The 19,326-nt window shown below is 46.3% G+C and overlaps 2 protein-coding genes and 1 long non-coding RNA gene across 4 annotated transcripts; 2 read left to right on the plus strand and 1 right to left on the minus strand.

Annotated features, from left to right (window-relative positions):
- Nucleotides 1–4,357: 4,357 nt before the first annotated feature.
- LOC125522805 (uncharacterized) lies at nucleotides 4,358–8,910 on the minus strand. 2 transcript variants are annotated; one of them, XR_015618403.1, is made up of 3 exons: nucleotides 8,639–8,910; nucleotides 5,369–5,573; nucleotides 4,358–4,843 (listed from the first exon to the last, which is right to left on the minus strand). It is a non-coding gene; the product is annotated as an uncharacterized LOC125522805 (long non-coding RNA). The 2 variants fall into 2 exon arrangements; XR_015618404.1 differs by lacking the exon at nucleotides 8,639–8,910 and adding an exon at nucleotides 7,697–7,797.
- On the plus strand, nucleotides 5,570–6,574 carry LOC147978930 (uncharacterized). The gene is made up of 2 exons (XM_087546604.1): nucleotides 5,570–5,934; nucleotides 6,009–6,574. Exons 1-2 carry the CDS (start codon nucleotides 5,590–5,592, stop codon nucleotides 6,564–6,566), a joined length of 903 nt encoding a protein of 300 aa, XP_087402730.1. The 5' UTR covers nucleotides 5,570–5,589; the 3' UTR covers nucleotides 6,567–6,574.
- Nucleotides 6,577–7,786, plus strand: LOC147978931 (uncharacterized). Its single transcript, XM_087546603.1, has one exon. It carries the CDS (start codon nucleotides 6,749–6,751, stop codon nucleotides 7,409–7,411), a length of 663 nt encoding a protein of 220 aa, XP_087402729.1. The 5' UTR covers nucleotides 6,577–6,748; the 3' UTR covers nucleotides 7,412–7,786.
- Nucleotides 8,911–19,326: the final 10,416 nt, after the last annotated feature.

The following is a 19,326-nucleotide window of genomic DNA, read 5'->3' on the forward strand; positions in this document are numbered from 1 at the left end:
CGACTCTGTGTAACCCTAGCCCCCTCCGGTGTCTATATAAACTGAAGGGTTTAGTCCGTAGAATAACAACAATCATAATCATAGGCTAGCTTCTAGGGTCTAGCCTCTACGATCTCGTGGTAGATCAACTCTTGTAATACTCATATCATCAAGATCAATCAAGCAGGAAGTAGGGTATTACCTCCATCGAGAGGGCCCGAACCTGGGTAAACATTGTGTCCCCCGCCTCCTGTTACCATCCGCCTTAGACGCACAGTTCGGGACCCCCTACCCGAGATCCGCCGGTTTTGACACCGACATTGGTGCTTTCATTGAGAGTTCCACTGTGTCGTCACCATAAGGCTTGATGGCTCTTTCGATCATCGGTAACGATGCAATCCAGGGTGAGGTTTTTCTCCCCAAACAGGTCTTCGTATTCAGCGGCTTCGCACTGCGGGCCAACTCGCTTGGCCATCTGGAGCAGATCGAGAGCTACGCCCCTGGCCGTCAGGTCAGGTTTGAAAACTTAATCTATACTGCCGACATCCGCGGAGACTTGATCTTCGACGGACTCGAGCCCGTGGCAGGTGCGCCGTACAGTCATGACGAGCATGACTTAGCTCTACCGACGGACGGTGTTCGGAAGATCACCCCTGTGGCAACTCCGGCCGTCGATCCAGAGTAGATTGCGCAGTCCGAGGACTGGTGGATGGACCCCGCCATGGAGGCCGCACACTCAGCAGCGATAGAACCGAATACTGACTTCACCTCCTACGAGACCTGTGTTGCCGGATCCTTGGATTCGTCCCCGTCCACGGGCTCCGAACCGCCTCCGTCCGTGCCTATCGAATCTTATTGGGCGTCGATCATGGAGTTTTCCTCCGCGGATATCTTTCAGCACTCGCCCTTGGGCGATGTGCTAAATTCATTAAGGTCTCTCTCCTTGTTAGAAGGCCCTTGTCCGAACTGTGTCCGGCTTGAGTGGGAAGCGGACGACGAAGAAATTCGTCCCCCACCCACCACCCACTTAATAGCCACTGTCGATGACTTATCCGACATGCTCGACTTCGACTTCGAAGACATCAACGGTATGGACGATGATGCAGGAGAAGAACAGGAACCACCGCCCACAGGGCACTGTACTGCCACCTCATCATATGATATATACATGGTGGACACCCCCAAAGAAAGCAATGGAGGATAATCCCCTCGAGAAGCAATCTAAGCATTGGCATCATCAGCGCCACTTGCCTCTCCATAGCAAAAGCAGCGATACCGGCACAAGAGACAATAACACTTCGGATAGTGCCGAAGACAAAGACAATCCCCTCCAGCCAGGCTTCGAGCAGGAGGATGGGCAATCTAGCCCTAAGAAACAGGCGACGGACGGAGAATCAGAAGATAACACTTACATGTCCCTCTCCGAAGACGAGGCGAGCCTTAGCGACGAAGAATTTATCGTGCCTGAGGATCCCGTCGAGCAGGAACGCTTCAAGCGTCGGCCTATAGCCACAGCAAAAAGCCTAAATAAAAAGCAGCAACAGCTTCAGGCTGATCAAGATTTGCTAACAGATAGATGGACCGAGGTCTTGGCAGCCAAGGAATACGAACTCGAGCGCCCAACCAAAAGTTACCCAAAACGCAGGTTGCTACCCCAACTCGAGGAGGAAGCATTAAAGCCTACGCTCCCAGCGTATGATGCGGCTGACCGACCACCTCGTGGCCGAGACAAAGCGGCATATCAGGCCGAAGTCCAGCCCGCACCCCGTCGCCAGTTAAACAAAAATACCAAGGCCCGGGGTAACACGCAGGACCTGCGAGAAGTATTGGAAAACAAATAAGGACATAAAAGATCGGTCTACGGATCACGGGGGCGCGCCCCAACGCGTGACGACAACCGTCACGCCGGATATACTAAAAGCAAATCCGGCCGGGCCAAACACAGCAGACAAGACTCGTATGAACTGCGTCGTGATATAGCCCGGCACAGAGGCGCCACACACCCCCTATGCTTCACTGATGAAGTAATGGATCATGAATTCCCATAAGGGTTTAAACTCGTGAACATTGAATCATATGACGGCACTACAGACCCCGCGGTATGGACAGAGGATTTCTTCCTCCACATTCACATGGCCCGCGGGGATGATCTACACGCCATCAAGTATCTCCCGCTAAAACTCAAGGAACCGGCTCGGCATTGGCTGAATAGCTTACCGGCAAACTCCATTGGAAGTTGGGAGAACCTGGCAGACGCATTCCTGGATAACTTCCCGGGCACTTATGTGCGACCACTGGATGCTGACGATTTAAGTCACATAACACAACAGCCCGAAGAGTCAGCCAGGAAATTCTGGACTCGGTTCCTAACTAAAAAGAACCAAATTGTCGACTGTCCGGATGCCGATGCCCTAGCGGCATTTAAACATAACATCCGTGACGAGTGGCTCGCCCGACATCTCGACCAAGAGAAGCCAAAATCCATGGCAGCCCTCACGACACTCATGACGCGCTTTTGCGCGGGCAAAGATAGCTGGTTGGCCCGTAGCAACAACACAGCAAGCAACCCTGGCACATCAGAAGCCAGAGATAGCAACGGCAAACCCCGACGCAACAAACACAAGCGCCACAAAAATGGTGAAAATGCCGAAGATACGGTAGTCAATGCCGGATTTAGGGGCTCTAAGTCCAGTCAGTGGAATGGGCCACTCAAAAATGACAATTCGGGTCCGTCCAGTCTGGACCGCATACTCGACCGCCCATGACAAATTCATGGAACCCCAGGAACACCAGCCAATCATGACAACAGAGAATGATGGGTCTTCAAACAAGCCGGCAGGTTAGGCGCCAAAAACAAAGATAAGGGGTCTTAAAGCGACGATGGCGACGAGGAGCCCAGATCACCGAGTACATGAGGGCAAAAGAAATTTCCCCCGTAAATACAAACGGTGAACGTGGTAAGCGGCACCTACACTCCCAACCCAGACCGGACGCACACCCTTAGGGATGTCGACATAACGGAACTAGTCGTCCCACAATATAAACTAGGGCCGATCACCTTCAACCGCATGGATCGTCCGGTTAACACCAATCAGGGCAATCCGGTCACACTAGTCCTCGACCCAATAATTGACGGGTTCCACCTCACACGAGTCCTTATGGACGGAGGTAGAGTCTAAACCTACTTTACCAGGACACAGTGCGCAATATGGGCATCGATCATTCGGTGATCAAGCCCATTAAAACCACCTTCAGAGGTATTATACCAGGTGTGGAGACCAGCTGTACAGGCTCCATCGCCCTTGAGGTAGTCTTTGGATCACCAGACAATTACCGTGCCGAAGAGTTAATCTTCGACATCGTCCCCTTTCGCAGTGATTATCAGGCACTGCTCGGATGAACTGCGTTCGCTCGATTCAACGCGGTACCACATTATGCCTACCGTAAGCTCAAGATGCCCGGTCTGCGCAGCGTCATCACGGTTAATGGAAAGGCCAATCTTTCCCTCGGCACCAAGGAGTATACCGCTGCTTTAACAACAAAAGCTACAAGTGACACCTTCCAACCGAACCTCGAGTCGACGTCCAGACTCCCGGACACCGCCAAAGGACTTCGAACTACTTCGCGGTAGGATAGACCGGCTCGTCCAGAGCTCAATTAAACACTCCGACGAAGGCCAGGACAGGCCACATACCGCGACTCAACCACTCTGCGGCACACAAGCATTTCTTATATTTTGTTTGCAGGTTCAACTTTGCGCAGACCAGGACTGGCGATATGGAAGCAGCTCAAACGCGTAAAGGAATCCTTAGATATTCCCCACGATGACCATCCGACTATACTCTGGATCCGCACACAGCTTCTTCCCCCCTGGTCTCAGCAGGTTCCACAGTCATATTTCTTTTTTATCACATTACATGTACTCACATGCATCGACGTACTATTCAAATACAACATGTGGATTTATATAACGCTTATCTGCTGTTATTTCTTATTGAAATTCTTTTGTCAAGTGGCATCCGTACACCACGATATGCCTTAAATATGCCAGGGGCTTTGTTTTACCCATAATACGGCAATCAAGTCCGAACACCTTCATGGAAGTTTGGCACCCCAAACTTATAGCATTATATGCATCAGCTCCTAATTATGTCTTGGGTCAAATGTTGGGTTTGCCCGGCTCCCATATTTTGCTACCTTACATTCCGCTATATCGGCTAAGGCGACATAGGGATAACTACTGTGATTGTGTCCAGGTTCTTCCGGACGAGCACCTCAGTAGAGAAAGCCGAAAACTGACTATCATGATACGGTGAGAGCTAGTCAGCTGTTCGAGATGTTGTAAAATCTTTAAGGCGTTGTTTGGATAAGAGGAATATAGAGAACGGGATCTACGTAAACCAAGGAAACTGCCTAACCATGAAAAATCTTGTTTGGCTCGTCTAACAACCCCACGTATATAGGAAACTCGTTTCTCAAAAACCCAAAATTCCAGGTTTGTGGGAAAACCAGTATTACTCGTTTTTCCACAAACTCGATTAGCATATACAGATGCAACTGCCTTTCTCCACCCCCGCTTATTCCTCAACAACCTCAGCTGGCGCCAACTCTGCCTTTTCCGGCTTAGCCCGCGCCTTTTTCATTGCCTATATAAAAGGATTTCATTTCTCGTATGTCATACACCCAAATCGCAAAGGGCTGGCTGTGATCCCCACGACAGGCACTAGATGGGAGACATTGACCTTGGATCTGAAGTTGGTCCTCTTCAATAAGACTCCACATCTTCATCAGGCTTTTGGTGCTTCGTCTTCCCAGTCTTCAATCAATCTTCCCATCTTCAATCAGGTTCCATGGCTTCACCATCCTACACAACAGTACGATTGTAAATATTTTCGTGGTACTGTTGATTGAATTGATCTATTTGGTAGTGAACCCTATTTTGCAACCTCTGATAATTTATATGGGAAATTCCTAGGACATAGTAGATCCAACAACCTGGTAATTTGTTAATCTAAATGAAAACAACTATTGTTGATGGCAAAATTAGGAGGCAACTCTGATTATGGAGTATCGTAGATATGTACATGTGGCACATAAGAGAATCAGATCGCACTATGAATGCCTATATACATACTAAAAAGATCTAACATCGAATCACAATTAGATTATCGATGCCTATATATATCAAGTGCAGTAGTTAGTTTTTCATGACAAGGATATGCAGTTTAAAGCACACTGTAAGGATAGTTTTCCATAAGCATCGATCATATTTGTCCAGAATATATAGTGTACAGTAAGAGCTAAGCAGTAAGCAGATGAAAATTAGAATATCTTGTGATGTTGATAGCAGTAAGTGGGGCAAGCGAGACCAGATTTAGTAGTAAATTACCTTCATGTTTAAGATGTTGGTAGCAAGCTAGGAAAATAACTGATAAGGGATGTGAACATCCTGTGAGACAAACATGCGACAAAAATTGAAGTGTCCAGTCATATGATGAACTAAATATTAGTGGCATGCTCATCTTCTTCCACTTCGTAGATTTATCCTTTTGAACCAAACGACTCATCTTGCATTATTGCTTCTTGTATCCCCTCTGTAGAAAAATATGGATGATGAGAAGGAAAAAAATTAAGAAGGAAAACACAGATAAGGCTAAGTGCCATGTATGGAAATCTTCAGAGGACAAAATACTGCTCAATATATTCAAAGATCAAAGTCTACATGGAGGAAAAGAAGGAACGGGTTACACAAAGAAAGCATGGCGTGATATCTTAGAACTATTCAATGATTCAAGGGTAGAAAAACTTGAATTACAACAATTGAAAAATCATCATAAGTATTACAGGAGTTGCTACACCACCATGGACAGGCTTCTAAAACTCATGAGATTTGGTTGGGATGACGATGACAAAATGATAAAAGCTTCAGAAGATATTTGGGAAGAACTAATTAAGGTAAGTTTGTTGCAGTAGAATTCATATAAAGTTGCATAATCCTATTATTAACCAAAACATTAAACAACTTGCAGAAGGATAAGGCTATCCAAGAATATCGAGATAAGGTGTGGCCTAGTTGGATAGATCTTCAAGCCATATGTGCTAGTTCAATAGCATCTGGAGCTGGTGCTGTATCTAGCAAAGGAAAAGATGGTACATGTATGACCAAATCTTCACAAATTGATCTCAATACGGAAGTTGAAGTACATGACATCGATTCTGATGAAATCAATGCTTCCCCTGGTGTATTCACCAAGAAGTCACCTACCATTGAGCCAGAAAAAAAGAAGTCCCCTGGAAGTGGATCCAAGGAAACTAGAAGAGGACAAAAACGGACAGCCGATGATGCCATAATAGCAACTGATCGCCTTGCAGATGCATCACTTAGCATTGCTGAAGCAAAGAAAACAGTAGCACAACAAAATGAAGCTAACTCGGTTAAATCTTGTATGGCAATATTAAATAGTATGAGTAATCTAGATCCCAAAGTGAAACTAAAAGTGGTAAAGGCATTTACAGATGGTGATAAACAGGCCATTTTCATTGAGATGGATGAAGAGACGCGGAAGCTCTGGATTCTTGATCCTTAGAATTTTTGTAATACACATTTGAGCATAGTATTTTATTTTAGTCGTTGTCGCACTTTACAAGATTCGAAAAACAATTTCACTTATGTTTTGTTAGTTTGTGTGAAGTAATAAAGTTTATTTTCAGTTCGGTATTGTTCATTGTCGGGTTCATCACTGTTACATTATAAAACAATTATCCTGAGATGATATGGTCAACTGTGCAAATCATGGAGGGATCTATGAACATTTCGGATGTGCCAGATGATGACCTTTCTGATTCCGAGCAAGTGCTTATTAATAACATTTCTGCAGTGTCCTTGTTTCGTGATGTGTTGTTCACAAGGTTATTCAAAACAGCCCGTAACACTTCTATATTAACTGGTGCTCAGAAAACAATAGAGTTTTTAGAGGGACATCCAGTTAGATTTTATGAACAATTTCGTCTTGAGAAGCACATAATCTACTTGCTACGGGATGCTTTGTGCGAGAGAAAGTTACTTAAGGATACAAATCGAATGACGGTGGACGAACAACTACTCATGTTTCTACATACAATTGGTCACAATGTTAGAAACCGTGTCATCCAAGATAGATATCAACATTCTGGCGAACCAATCAGCCGACACTTCAACAAAGTTTTAGACGCCATAAATGGTTTGCGTGATGTTTGCATAACAGATCCAAACAATCAAGTCCCATCAAAAATATTGGGTGACGCAAGGTTCTACCCATATTTCAAGGTATGTTTGCTATTCGAAGCAGATACTCCTTTACATATGATTTTCATAAATATAATGTCCACACCATCTAAACTTTATTTTTTGACTAACAAAAAAATCCTAACAGAACTGCCTAGGAGCAATTGATGGGACACATATTGAGGCAAAAGTCAGGCTTGATAAGCAAACTCCTTATAGAAACAGACATGGTTATCCGTCTCAACACGTAATGGCAGTAGTGTCATTTGACATGACATTCTCTTATGTCGCTGCTGGATGGGAGGGTTCTGCATCTGATCAAGCTGTTCTAAGATGGGTTGTTACTAGTGGGGGTTTAGTTGTTCCTGAAGGTAAAGTACAATTATTTGTGTATCTACAATATATATAAAGATGGCGACTGTGATATGAAATTAATGTGCAGGTAAATTTTACCTTGTTGATTCTGGCTACGCAAATACTCCAAGATTATTGCCCCGTATCGTGGAGATCGCTATCATATTGCTTCTTTTCGTGGAAGTAACCGGCGATATACTAGTGAGAAGGACTTGTTCAACCATCTACATGCACAGTTGCGGAATGTTGTTGAACAAACTTTTGGTGTTCTAAAAGCTCGTTTTCCAATTCTAAGTAGGAAAGGATGGATTTCTTATCCGTACAGAACTCAAGTGAAAATTGTTATGGCTTGTTGCATTATCCACAACTTTATAAGGAAGGTTAATCATCCTGATGAGTTATTCGAGCTTTATGAGCATGGGGAAACAGAACAAAATACTGACCATGGTGATCAACAAGTTCATGGGCAAGCAAGAGAAGATGATAGAGTTGCTGGTGAGAGAGTTCGTGGTGCCATCGCCCGAGAGTTGTGGACTAAACATCAACAACGTAGTGCTCAACAACAAGATGATTAAATATTGCAATATTTGTATTCCATCTTCAATTGCAGATATATCTACATAATAATTGTTGAAACTTTTAATCCTTTATATGGACATGAACTTCCCATTCTTTTATAGGCTTATGAGCTCTATCCCTCTCTCACCCTCTCCATCTCCCTCTCTCTATCTGCAGCTACACGATGAAATGTAATTGTCTACCATTCGTTTCAGCAAGTGAAGCAACCAATAAACTACTTAAAATTGGTGCATTTTTATGTGACATTCAAGTGTTCCCATCCTACCTACGCACCAGATTCTTCAATGGACCAAGTAGATATATTATGATGTACGGTAATATACTCTCCACAAGTGCATGATGTAGACCATCAAAACATGCTAAGAAACCAAATAGGGAGATAACTGTAGCTGCTCTTGAAAGTGCATGATGCAGACCATGTTAATTTACTAGTAAAAACTTGAAAATAGTAATCAAACATACATGCTCCTCTGAATCCCCATCCGCGAGCTTGTCATTCCCATCAGCTGTTACTGATGGTGATGTTGGTCAGGAGCTACAGCTTCCCCCGGTGCTGCCAATACTGTGGCAAAACGGGCTGATGTGGGTGTAGCCTGCACGGCCGGCGTTGAGGGGAGGCAGGCCTGTGCATTGACCTGAATCACGACTGCTCGCTGGGTAGAGCTTGTGCAGGGTCGACGGCCGATGAAACGCAGTACGCCTGGGGACCTAGTCGTCCAGGGGAGGGGAGGGGAGGCGAGTAGCAACCAACATCTAGGGAGGCGGAGGCGCCCGGTAGGAGGCGTCTGCGCGTGGCGGCGTGTACCTGGCGACCTAGGAGTCCAGCAGCAACCGGCGTCTAGGGCGGCGGACACAGTAGCCGGCTTCTGCGCGTGGATTCTTCCACGGGCGAGACGACTAGACGAGGGAGCAGCGGTGTCAGCGAGCGGAGGAGGAATCGGAGGGGAGTGGCAGCTGAACGAGCTTGGACGGATAACACCATTGCGTCCGATTTGGGGAAAGTGAGAGTCGCTCACGGGAGGAGAATAGGAGTAGGAGTACTAGTGGTGGTGGGTATCCAAACAAGGAACTGGGCCGACCAGTTTTCCAAATTTCCTTACCAAACGTAGTTTTTTTATAAACTGGTTATTCACAAAAACTGATGTAAAACGGGTTTTCCTAGAAATCGGCTAAAAACCCATTTTCTATAATCCTATCGCTAATCTCCGCTATCCAAACAATGCCTAAGGATTCCTCCCGCATAATGCCATAACCAATGCAGCGTGCGATGGATCGGCTTTTCTTCCGATCAGGTGCTTATATAGCCCCTCGTGCGGTCTTCCGAACACCAGGGGTTGCGCCTACCTTCCTTTTCTAAAGCTCCTATGGCTAAGTGAGAGTGATAAAGCCCTATAGTCTGATTGCCTGGTTCGTTGTGTTGAACACCTCCTTCGAAGGACCCAAAACTAGGATAAAGAGTGATCAGATTTATCCCGAACACCCCCGTACTTCCTATATGGGGGCAGAAGCCGACGACTGGCCAACTCTCAGGATTAATATATAAAACGGCCGCGCAAGAGGATAAACTTTTATATAATAGGCAATAAATAATAGAAATGACCTTGTTCAACATTAAAAAGGACAACATGATCGTATTCATGGAAATATAATGTCCTTGGTGCATTGCTCCGCCGCAAGGCATGATCCTTTCAGGACACTTTCATAACATAATTCGGGCTTGCGGTGCTACTTCCCCTCTGGCGGTCCCTCGGTCATCAGCTTTTCAGCATCCATCTTCCCCAGTGCACCTTTGCGCGGGTGAAGGCCATTCATGCACCCTCTATACAGACTGACCGCTTGATGACATCAAGTCAAGGGCAGGCACTCACAAGCCGCTTCACGAGCCCAAAGTAGCTACTTGGAATCGGCTCGGCAGGCCATAGCCGGATAATCAAATCCTTCATGGCTAGTTCGGCCGCCCTATGCAGCTCGATCAGCTATTTCAGTTGGTCGGCAAAAGGCACCGGATAATTCGGTGCCAGATACTGCGACCAGAAGAGCTTATCCGCAGTGTTCCCTTCTTCGGCTCGGTAGAATTGGGCGGCATCCGATATGTTGCGGGGCAGTTCCGCAAATACCCCTGGAGAAATCCGAACTCAAAATTAGAAACATGATTTTCTCCTCAAATACTTGCTTTACATGAAAAAAAACCTTACCCGCCGCGATCGTCCTCGCCTCTTGGATCTCCTGCAGGGCGCCTTGGGTTTCCCCCTGGGCATCGCGCGCGGCCTGATGAACCCTGGCGAGTTCAGATTCTTTCTCCGTTAAACTCTGCTCCAAAGTCTCGCATTTCTTCACAGACTCTTGAAGCTCCTGGTCAGCTTCAATAATCCTGGCCTCGTGCTTCTCATGAAGAGCCTGCTCTGGGGCTGCCTTTTCCTCGGCCTCGGTAATAGCCTTCCTCAGAGCCTCGACTTTGGTTATCGCCCCTGGTGCAAATAATGGAACATATTTTATCATACTGGAAATTTGTTCGCACTGAACGCGAACAAGGCTTGCGCATACCTTGTTTATCTTCCAACTGCCTTTTCAACTGGCCAAGTTCTTCTTTGGCCCGCTCCAGACTTTGATTCAGTCCGGAGACCTCCGTAGTATGAGAGGCAGCAGCCGCTGCAGACGCCTGCTCATAAAAGAAGAGAGAGAGATGTCATCAAGTGAGTCTTCCTGCGAACATAAAATTGATCCTCTGTCCGGTCCTTTCTTGCACCGAACAGTGTATCAGGGGCTTCTATCCATACTATGACACTCTTCGAAACCTCATAAAACATACCTCAAAGCCTCTTATAAGGCTGATACAGGCTTCATTCAGTCCACTCTCAGTAGACTGAATCTCCTTAAGCACTGCACCCATCAGGGCACGGTGTTCATCGACGATGGAGGCGCTCTTCAGCGCCGCCAACAAAACATTTGGCACCTTTGGTTGGACAGAGATTGCCGGTGGAACAGGCACACCCCCTCCAGCCGAGGGAGGCTGCCTGCTTGATTCTCGAGCCGTATTGATTTCCGGAGTTGCGTCCGGCTAGGAGCCAAATTCAAGATGGCTCCCGCCGTCGACCCCCATGTCTCCAGCCCCCGAAGTTTGACCTCCAGGCGCCGCTTTTACGATCTCTTCCCCCCACCTTGGCCAGGGTCCTTCTGGGACGAAGCCTCGGTGTTATTCACATATTTGGGGGAAGGGGCCTTCAGGGGCGTCCCGCTCTCCATAGCATTTGAGCTCAGCAAATCCTCTGATGAGGATCGTTCGGTGCGGGATCTCGCCGGACTACAAAAAATATAGCTCAGGCTAAAATATTATGCCATGATGAGTCTGGACGCATAAACATGTTCGGATTTTCTACTCATGAGTTCATCAGGGGCTGGGCCCTGGGATCCCACGTCGGGCTGCTATCGGCGGCGGCAGTGGACTCTTCCGAAAGAGGAGCTTTTCCCCTTTTAGGTGACTCGGCCTCCAAGTATATGGAGGCCACCCTCTTCTTTCTTCCCCCCGCTAGGGATTCGTCTTCCTCCTCGTCGTCGTCCTCTTTGGAGGCGGAACGAACGTTGGAGCCTTTGGATATTGTGCCCGAAATGCCGCAGCGACGAAGGCCGTCCCGGGTCTTTTTGGCCTCCTTCTCGGCCTTCTTCTTCGGCACCTGGTACGGTGCTGGGACCAGCATCTTCGTCAGAAGTGGGCCGGCTGGTTCTTCGGGCAACGAGGCCGGACAGTGAATCCGCCCCGCCTTCTTCGTCCAGCCCTAGGGGAGTTGAGGAAAACACATTAAGCATTTCCCTTGGGTTATGCGGATAAAACATATAAAAACCTACCGAGCTTGCAGGGCGGGACAGTTGGTACCCGCGGTCCTCGGCCGAGTCCGTCCATGATTTGCCGGACTTCAAAAGCACCTTCCAGATTTCTTTGTGCGAGGAGCCAAAGAGCTCTCGCAGGGTTTGGTGCTTGGCCAGATCGAATTCCCATAGATTGCAAGTCCGGTGTTGACAAGGCAGGATCGGGCGAACTAACATCACCTGGACTACATTGACAAGTTCGATGGTCTTGCCTTCCATATCTTTAATGCGCGTCTGGAGCACCGACAGTTCGTCGGACGAAGACCAGTTCAGGCCCTTCTTGGTCCAGGACGTAAGCCGTAGAGGGGCTCCGGATCGGAACTCTGGAGCAGCGGCCCATTCCGTGCTGCGCGGCTCAGTGATGTAAAACCACTATTGTTCCCACTCTTTGACGGAATCATTAAAGGTACCTGTTGGCCATGTGACGTTGGGCATCTTGCTCACCATAGCGCCCCCGCACTCGGCCTGCTCACCGCTCACCACCTTGGGCTTCACATTAAAGATGTTCAGCCATAAGCCGAAGTGTGGCGAGATGCGGAGAAAAGCCTCGCACACGACGATGAATGTCGAGATGTTGAGGAAGGAATTGGGGGATAGATCATGAAAATTGATCTTGTAATAATACATGATGCCGCGAACGAACGGGTGGAGGGGAAACCCTAGCCCGCGGACAAAATGAGGGAGGAATACAACCCTCTCTTGGGGTTTCGGAGTAGGAATGATCTGTCCCGCCGTCGGGAGACGGTGGCCGATTTTTTTGGCCATATACTCGGCCTCCCGAAGCTTTTTGATATCCTTCTCCTGGACGGTAGAGGCCATCCAATTGCCTCCTGCTCTGGATCCGGACATTTTTGGAAGGCCTTTGTGGGCGGAGAAGACGAACGCTCGGGCGCTGGAGCTCAAGCGAAGGGGAATGAATCGAGAAGAAGAAAGCGTGGGTGCGAAAGGGAGTCCTTATCCCCTTATAAAGGCAGTAGGGATTCTGCGCCTCCCCACTTGCCTGGTAAACTCGCTTATTCCCCAAGCGCCGTGATTGATGGCGCGGTTGGGTTATCCACACCCGTATTGATGAGAATCCCGTGATAAGGGGAACACGATCTCTGCTTTGACAAGACGTGCCAATAAAACCGCCTCGCAACACGTGAAGTGGCAGGCAGGGAAAAACGGTTCATAATGATCGGGCCACTGCAGGATGTCACGTTATAAAAAGTTGTCAGCAGATAAGATTTGTGGAATAATATACTCTCTACGGTGGTATGTGGAATTTGTTTTGCAGAGCCGGACACGATCCTTGTGTTCAAAATCTTCTATGGAGTATTCGGAGAAGGAACCCGCCTTGCAATTCCGAAGAAAATCTGCGTGTCGGACTCATCATCATTGAAGCCTGGTTCAGGGGCTACTGAGGGAGTCCTGGATTAGGGGGTCCTCGGACAGCTGGACTATATACTTTGTTCGGACTGTTGGACTATGAAGATGCAAGATTGAAGACTTCGTCTCATGTCCGGGTGGGACTCTCCTTTGCTGGAAGGCAAGCTTGGCAATTCGGATATGTAGATCTCCTCCCTTGTAACCGACTTTGTGTAACCCTAGCCCCCTCCAGTGTCTATATAAACAGGAGGGTTTAGTCCGTAGGACAACAACAATCATAATCATAGGCTAGCTTCTAGGGTCTAGCCTCTATGATCTCGTGGTAGATCAACTCTTGTAATACTCATATCGTCAAGATCAATCAAGCAGGAAGTAGGGTATTACCTCCATTGAGAGGGCCCGAACCTGGGTAAACATTGTGTCCCCCGCCTCCTGTTACCATCCGCCTTAGACGCACAGTTCGGGACCCCCTACCCGAGATCCGTCAGTTTTGACACCGACACATCCCACTTATGATTAACCCTTATTGCAAGCATCCGCAACTACAATAGAAGTATTAAGGTAAACCTAACCATAGCATGAAACATATGGATCCAAATCAGCCCCTTACGAAGCAACGCATAAACTAGGGTTTAAGCTTCTGTCACTCTAGCAACCCATCATCTACTTATTACTTCCCAATGCCTTCCCCTAGGCACGAACAATGGTGAAGTGTCATGTAGTCGACGTTCACATGACACCACTAGAGAAAGACAACATACATCTCATCAAAATATCAAACGAATACCAAATTCACATGACTACTTATAGCAAGACTTCTCCCATGTCCTCAGGAACAAACGTAACTACTCACAAATCATATTCATGTTCATAATCAGAGGGGTATTAATATGCATAATGGATCGGAACATATGATCTTCCACCAAGTAAACTGAGTAGCATCAATTACAAGGAGTAATCAACGCTATTAGCAACCCACACATACCAATCTGAGGTTTTGATACAAAGATTGGATACAAGAGATGAACTAGGGTTTGAGATGAGATGGCGCTGGTGAAGATGTTGATGGAGATTAACCCCCTCCCGATGAGAGGATCGATGGTGATGATTTCCCCCTCCCAGAGGGAAGTTTCCCCAGCAGAACAGCTCTGCTGGAGCAACTAGATTGGTTCTGCCAAGGTTCCGCCTCGTGGCGGCGGAGTTTCTTCCTGAAAGCTTGCTTATGATTTTTTCCTCGACGAAAGACTCCATATAGCCAAAGATGGGGATTAGAGGGCTGCCAGTGGGCCCACGTGGCAGGGGGCGCGCCCAGCGGGTAGGGCGCGCCCCCCACCCTCGTGGACGGTGGGTGGCCCCCTCTGGTACTTATTTCTCCCAATATTTTTTATATATTCTAAAACATGCTCCTGTGAAGTTTCAGGACTTTTGGAGATGTGCAGAATAGGTCTCTAATATTTGCTCCTTTTCCAGCCCAGAATTCCAGCTGCCGGCATTCCCCCTCTTCATGTAAACCTTGTAAAATAAGAGAGAATAGGCATGAGTATTGTGACATAATGTGTAATAACAGCCCATAATGCAATAAATATCGATATAAAAGCATGATGCAAAACATACGTATCATGAAGTCCTTCCTCAACCCAAAGATGGAGAAGTAATTGTTTTTACTGATCACTTGGATCGGGGGTTCAGCCCTCCCGGCTCAAAAAAAAATTGTGATGTGCTTCATTTCCTCCAACTGCACCCTCAAGACATCGGACCCAACTCCGTGTCTAACATTTGCAATTTTCAAGTATTCTGCGAAGCCTATCTTCAAGAAGAACCCACGGTTGATCTATTCAGGGAATTCTATTATTTAAACCGCCAAACTGAATTTGTTGATGGGCCATGCCAAGAACTTTGTGGAGTCATTATTAAGAAGAGGAAAGATGTCAATTTTCCTCATGCCAAGCTGCATAGACACCCCAAAGATTGGAACCAGACTTGGTTCTATGTTCGAGATACATCCCCATCTGATGAAAATCCTCTATCGGGTTACCGCGAGCATCGGCTTAACAACAACCATCCACTTCCCCAACGTCTTGATGCAAAGGAACGGCCAAATATGCACCTTCCTTCTCAAAACTCAGAGCCTTTATGGCCAACGGCTTAACTGGCATCATTTTTTCCGGTGTTGGCTGTCTTGGAGTATCTTGCCATTAAGTCGTCGCCCCGGCTTAATGTGCGAATATACTGGTGATGTCAAAGATCCTCAGCACCATTGCGATATTCACTTATCTGAGGCAGAAGTTACTGAAGCCACCAAAAAGTTGTTGAATGAACCTGTAAAAGAGTGCAGCAAAACTGGACTTAGTCCCTTCTGCACCGCCAACAAGCCACCAGCCGTAAGAATTTCCCAACTCCTACTTAATCCACATTCTTAATATTCTCTTATAATCTTTCCAATCTTTAACAAGCTGATGATCCATTTTGGAAGAGGAAACCGCAGGTTAAGCCAGCCAAAGCACCTCGTGTCAAACACAAGGCCAACAAGAAGCCTACCAAAAAGAAAACCGCCGAGTCTGCCGAGTTAAACATTGATGATGACGATGATAATCATGAGTCAGAGGTAGAACTTGATTCACTTGGCTCCTTTTTCATATATCTCATTGACAATAATTGTTATCAGGACGACGCAGAGGTTCGCCGGGCAGGCGATGCATAGGTAATTATTCTTTCCTCCAGCTCAGAACCTCTGCCAACACAGAAAACCCGACAAGAAAGCCGGAAAGTAAGATTTTCTCATGCTCTAGATTACTTGGATCCAAACTTTCTTTTGAAGAAACAACAACATGAAGCTCGCCGCACAAGCAGGCATAGCGGCAACGTGATCACTTCCTCTGGTTTACCAAACACTCCACTTCGCAAACGCCATCCAAAGGTCTTACATATTTCTGACATGCTTTACCCCAAGGCGGGTTATTTGCGACAACCTATTAACCCGTCTGATTCAAACTATCAGGGGACTTCTCATTCCTCTTATGGCGAGTCAACAGGAACACAAATTCCAGCTTTTAAGAATGTACCTGGGTAAAACTATTTTCAACCATTCCAATCGTTGTGCTTGATCATCACCTTGACTTCTGTTTATTTCTTGTTTTTCAGGGGCCAAGCTAAACCCAGTAAGAAGGCAAAACTGAATAAGCCGGTCAATGATCCCAACTCGTCTGAGCCGGAAAATCGACAACCAGAATCTTCTTACCCAATTGCTGATAATATTGTTGATGATTTTCCACCAGAAAGACACAACATTGATCTTGACCCGATGAATGCTAACCCGAGTGATACCAATCCGCCGAGCCCTATCAGAACAGCCAGTCTTGTTAAGCCGGCAGGAAAAGATGATGATGTCACCATTACTGGTCATGGCTTCACAACCCCGGGTCGTCCTACTACTTTGTCCAGGCACAACACCAAAGAAACAATTTATGTTGAGGATAAAGGCAAGTGGAAGGTAGATTTAGAACACTATACCTAGTTTAGCGCCCAAGACATCCATTCTAGCTACTTAAACCATTTATACACCAGCCGTAGTTTTGAAGCCGGCTTAGTGAACTTGATGAAAGACCGCTATGAGGTAAACGCTGTCACTTCCTTTCATATAAGTATATTTCCATTAGCCACCAAGGTTATTGCACACGACAGAATGGAATGTGTTGTAAACTTCAATAGTTGCATAGATGCAAACCAGTAGCCCCCAAGGGCCGGTTTATATTTTGAATATGAACCGGGACTTATGATAATAGTATTTCAACTCTGCATATGTAGCCCCCAAGGGGTGGCTTAACAATTATGTTAAGCCAGGACTTATTTTGTAGGAATTGCATAATACTGTTCATAGTCTTCATAAGTCGGATTACTACCTCTTGTCCGGGTCAACCAATATGCTCATCTTTTGATAAGAGCCGCATGCATTAGCCCCCAAGTGCTAAGGGCAATACTTGTATTATGCTTGGGACTTCAAGGTATTTGAAGAAGCAATAGACATTAGCCCCCAAGTGCCAAATATAATACTTGTATTGTGGTTGGGACTTTGTATAAATTCATTGCCATCTCACAAAAAATTTATCGCTTGCAGTATGAGCTGAAAAGTAAAGAATCCCAAATCGCCGACCTTTGAGAAAATATCAAGTCTCAACAAGCAGAGACCTCCAAAGCCAAGGATGAAGTAACCAATGCTTTAGAAGCGATGGAAAAACTGAAAGAAAGCTTTAAAGCTAAAGAAACGGGTTGGGATATAAAGAGGTCAGCTCTTCTGAAGAGAGCTGAGGATGCTGAAGTCGTGCTTAAACCGGTAACTCAAGAGTTATCTGGCCTAAAGCAGCAGATTAATATTATGTCATTAGCCACCTTTGGTAAGAGCATATCCCCCTTTGTACTGTAAGAATCATATTAGAAACATCTGCCAACTTACCCACAACTTTATTGATGCAAGTTCTCGGAGTGCTAAGCTGGGCTCAGATACGCGCATCCGGCTTAAAGCTGTCTACACTCTTGTAGTGCAACTATATACTGGTGCCCAACGAACCATCGCTGCTACAATGCATAAGACAACTCCTTCAACACTTATCCAAGACACTTTGAAGAAATTATCAATGCTGCCCAAAAGTATTGACGACTTAAAATGGGGAGCTGCCAGAGCTGGCGCTTTAACTGCTTTAAGCCGGGCCAAAGCATGGCAAGCCGATCTTGACCCGGAAGATTTGGCCAACGGCTCCCCCAGTGTTAAAGAAGATGGATCGGACTTCAATGCTGATGACTTTGCAAAAATAGCAAGAGCTATGCGTCTGTTAGCAAGTAAACTAGCTGACAAAACCAGCTTATCCACATACCAGGCGGCTTATCATGCTGACAACAAGAAGATTGAGGCACCAGTTCATGAGCCAACAGATCTTCTTCCTCCGATTCGTAAGCACACCTTTGCTCCTGATATTGACCCATTCAATCTTATCGATGATGAAGCTATGTTCAGAGCATTGACTGGTATCAACTGGGCTACGCCTGACCTCCAGCCGATAGATAAACAAGGAGTTGAAGATGAAGAAGAGGTGCAGGAAGATCCTGAAGCTTTAACTCGCCAATAATCATAAGCCGATGTACTTATTAGAATACTTTACTGTATGGATAACTTCGATGAGTGCTTAGTCTCGTAGAGCCGTCAGATGCCTTGTAATAGGCTGGCTTGAACTCTTGGTCTACTATGCCATCGTGCATATTTTGCTTTGCATGACACTGTTGATCCGCCAATTTAAGATCTGCCACTTGTGCTTATGTTATTATTATTTTGAATCTATTCCTGCATACAAATAGACACAAGTGTCCTGGTGGTTTATCGCAGGACGGGTCATAATGCCCAATATAAAACTGCTAGTGACTAAAATAGTGCATAACCAGGGTCGGTTTAATCATGATTGAATATATTCAAAGAATATCATACATGTGATGTGATAAAAACTTCCGGCTTATCATGCCAATGCAGCACGGGTGATAACCCAAAACTTAGAAGATGAATAATTCCAAGTACTTAATACCATAATATGCTGCCGGGTCACCATAAACCTATGTTTGAGCTGTGCTATGCGATCAGACTCTCTTTGGCCCATGTAGCCCGGTCATTAATACACCAAGTAGGTCAGAGCTATGCTCATGTGAAGTTATAATACTGGCTTGATAGCTGAAATCCCAAGGTAATCAGAGTTGTGCTCTCATGAAATTATCATATTGGCTTGGTAGCCGAATTATCAAGGTAATCAGAGCTGTGCTCTCATGAAATTATCATATTGGCTTGGTAGCCGAATTATCAAGGTAACCAGAGCTGTGCTCTTATGACTTTATCATATTGGCTTGGTAGCCGAGTTACCAGGATAACCAGAGATGTGCTC

The sequence above is a fragment of the Triticum urartu genome, chromosome 3A, assembly GCF_056163025.1.
Source record: "Triticum urartu cultivar PI428250 chromosome 3A, HENAU_Tu73, whole genome shotgun sequence".
NCBI classification, from domain to species: Eukaryota; Viridiplantae; Streptophyta; class Magnoliopsida; order Poales; family Poaceae; genus Triticum; species Triticum urartu.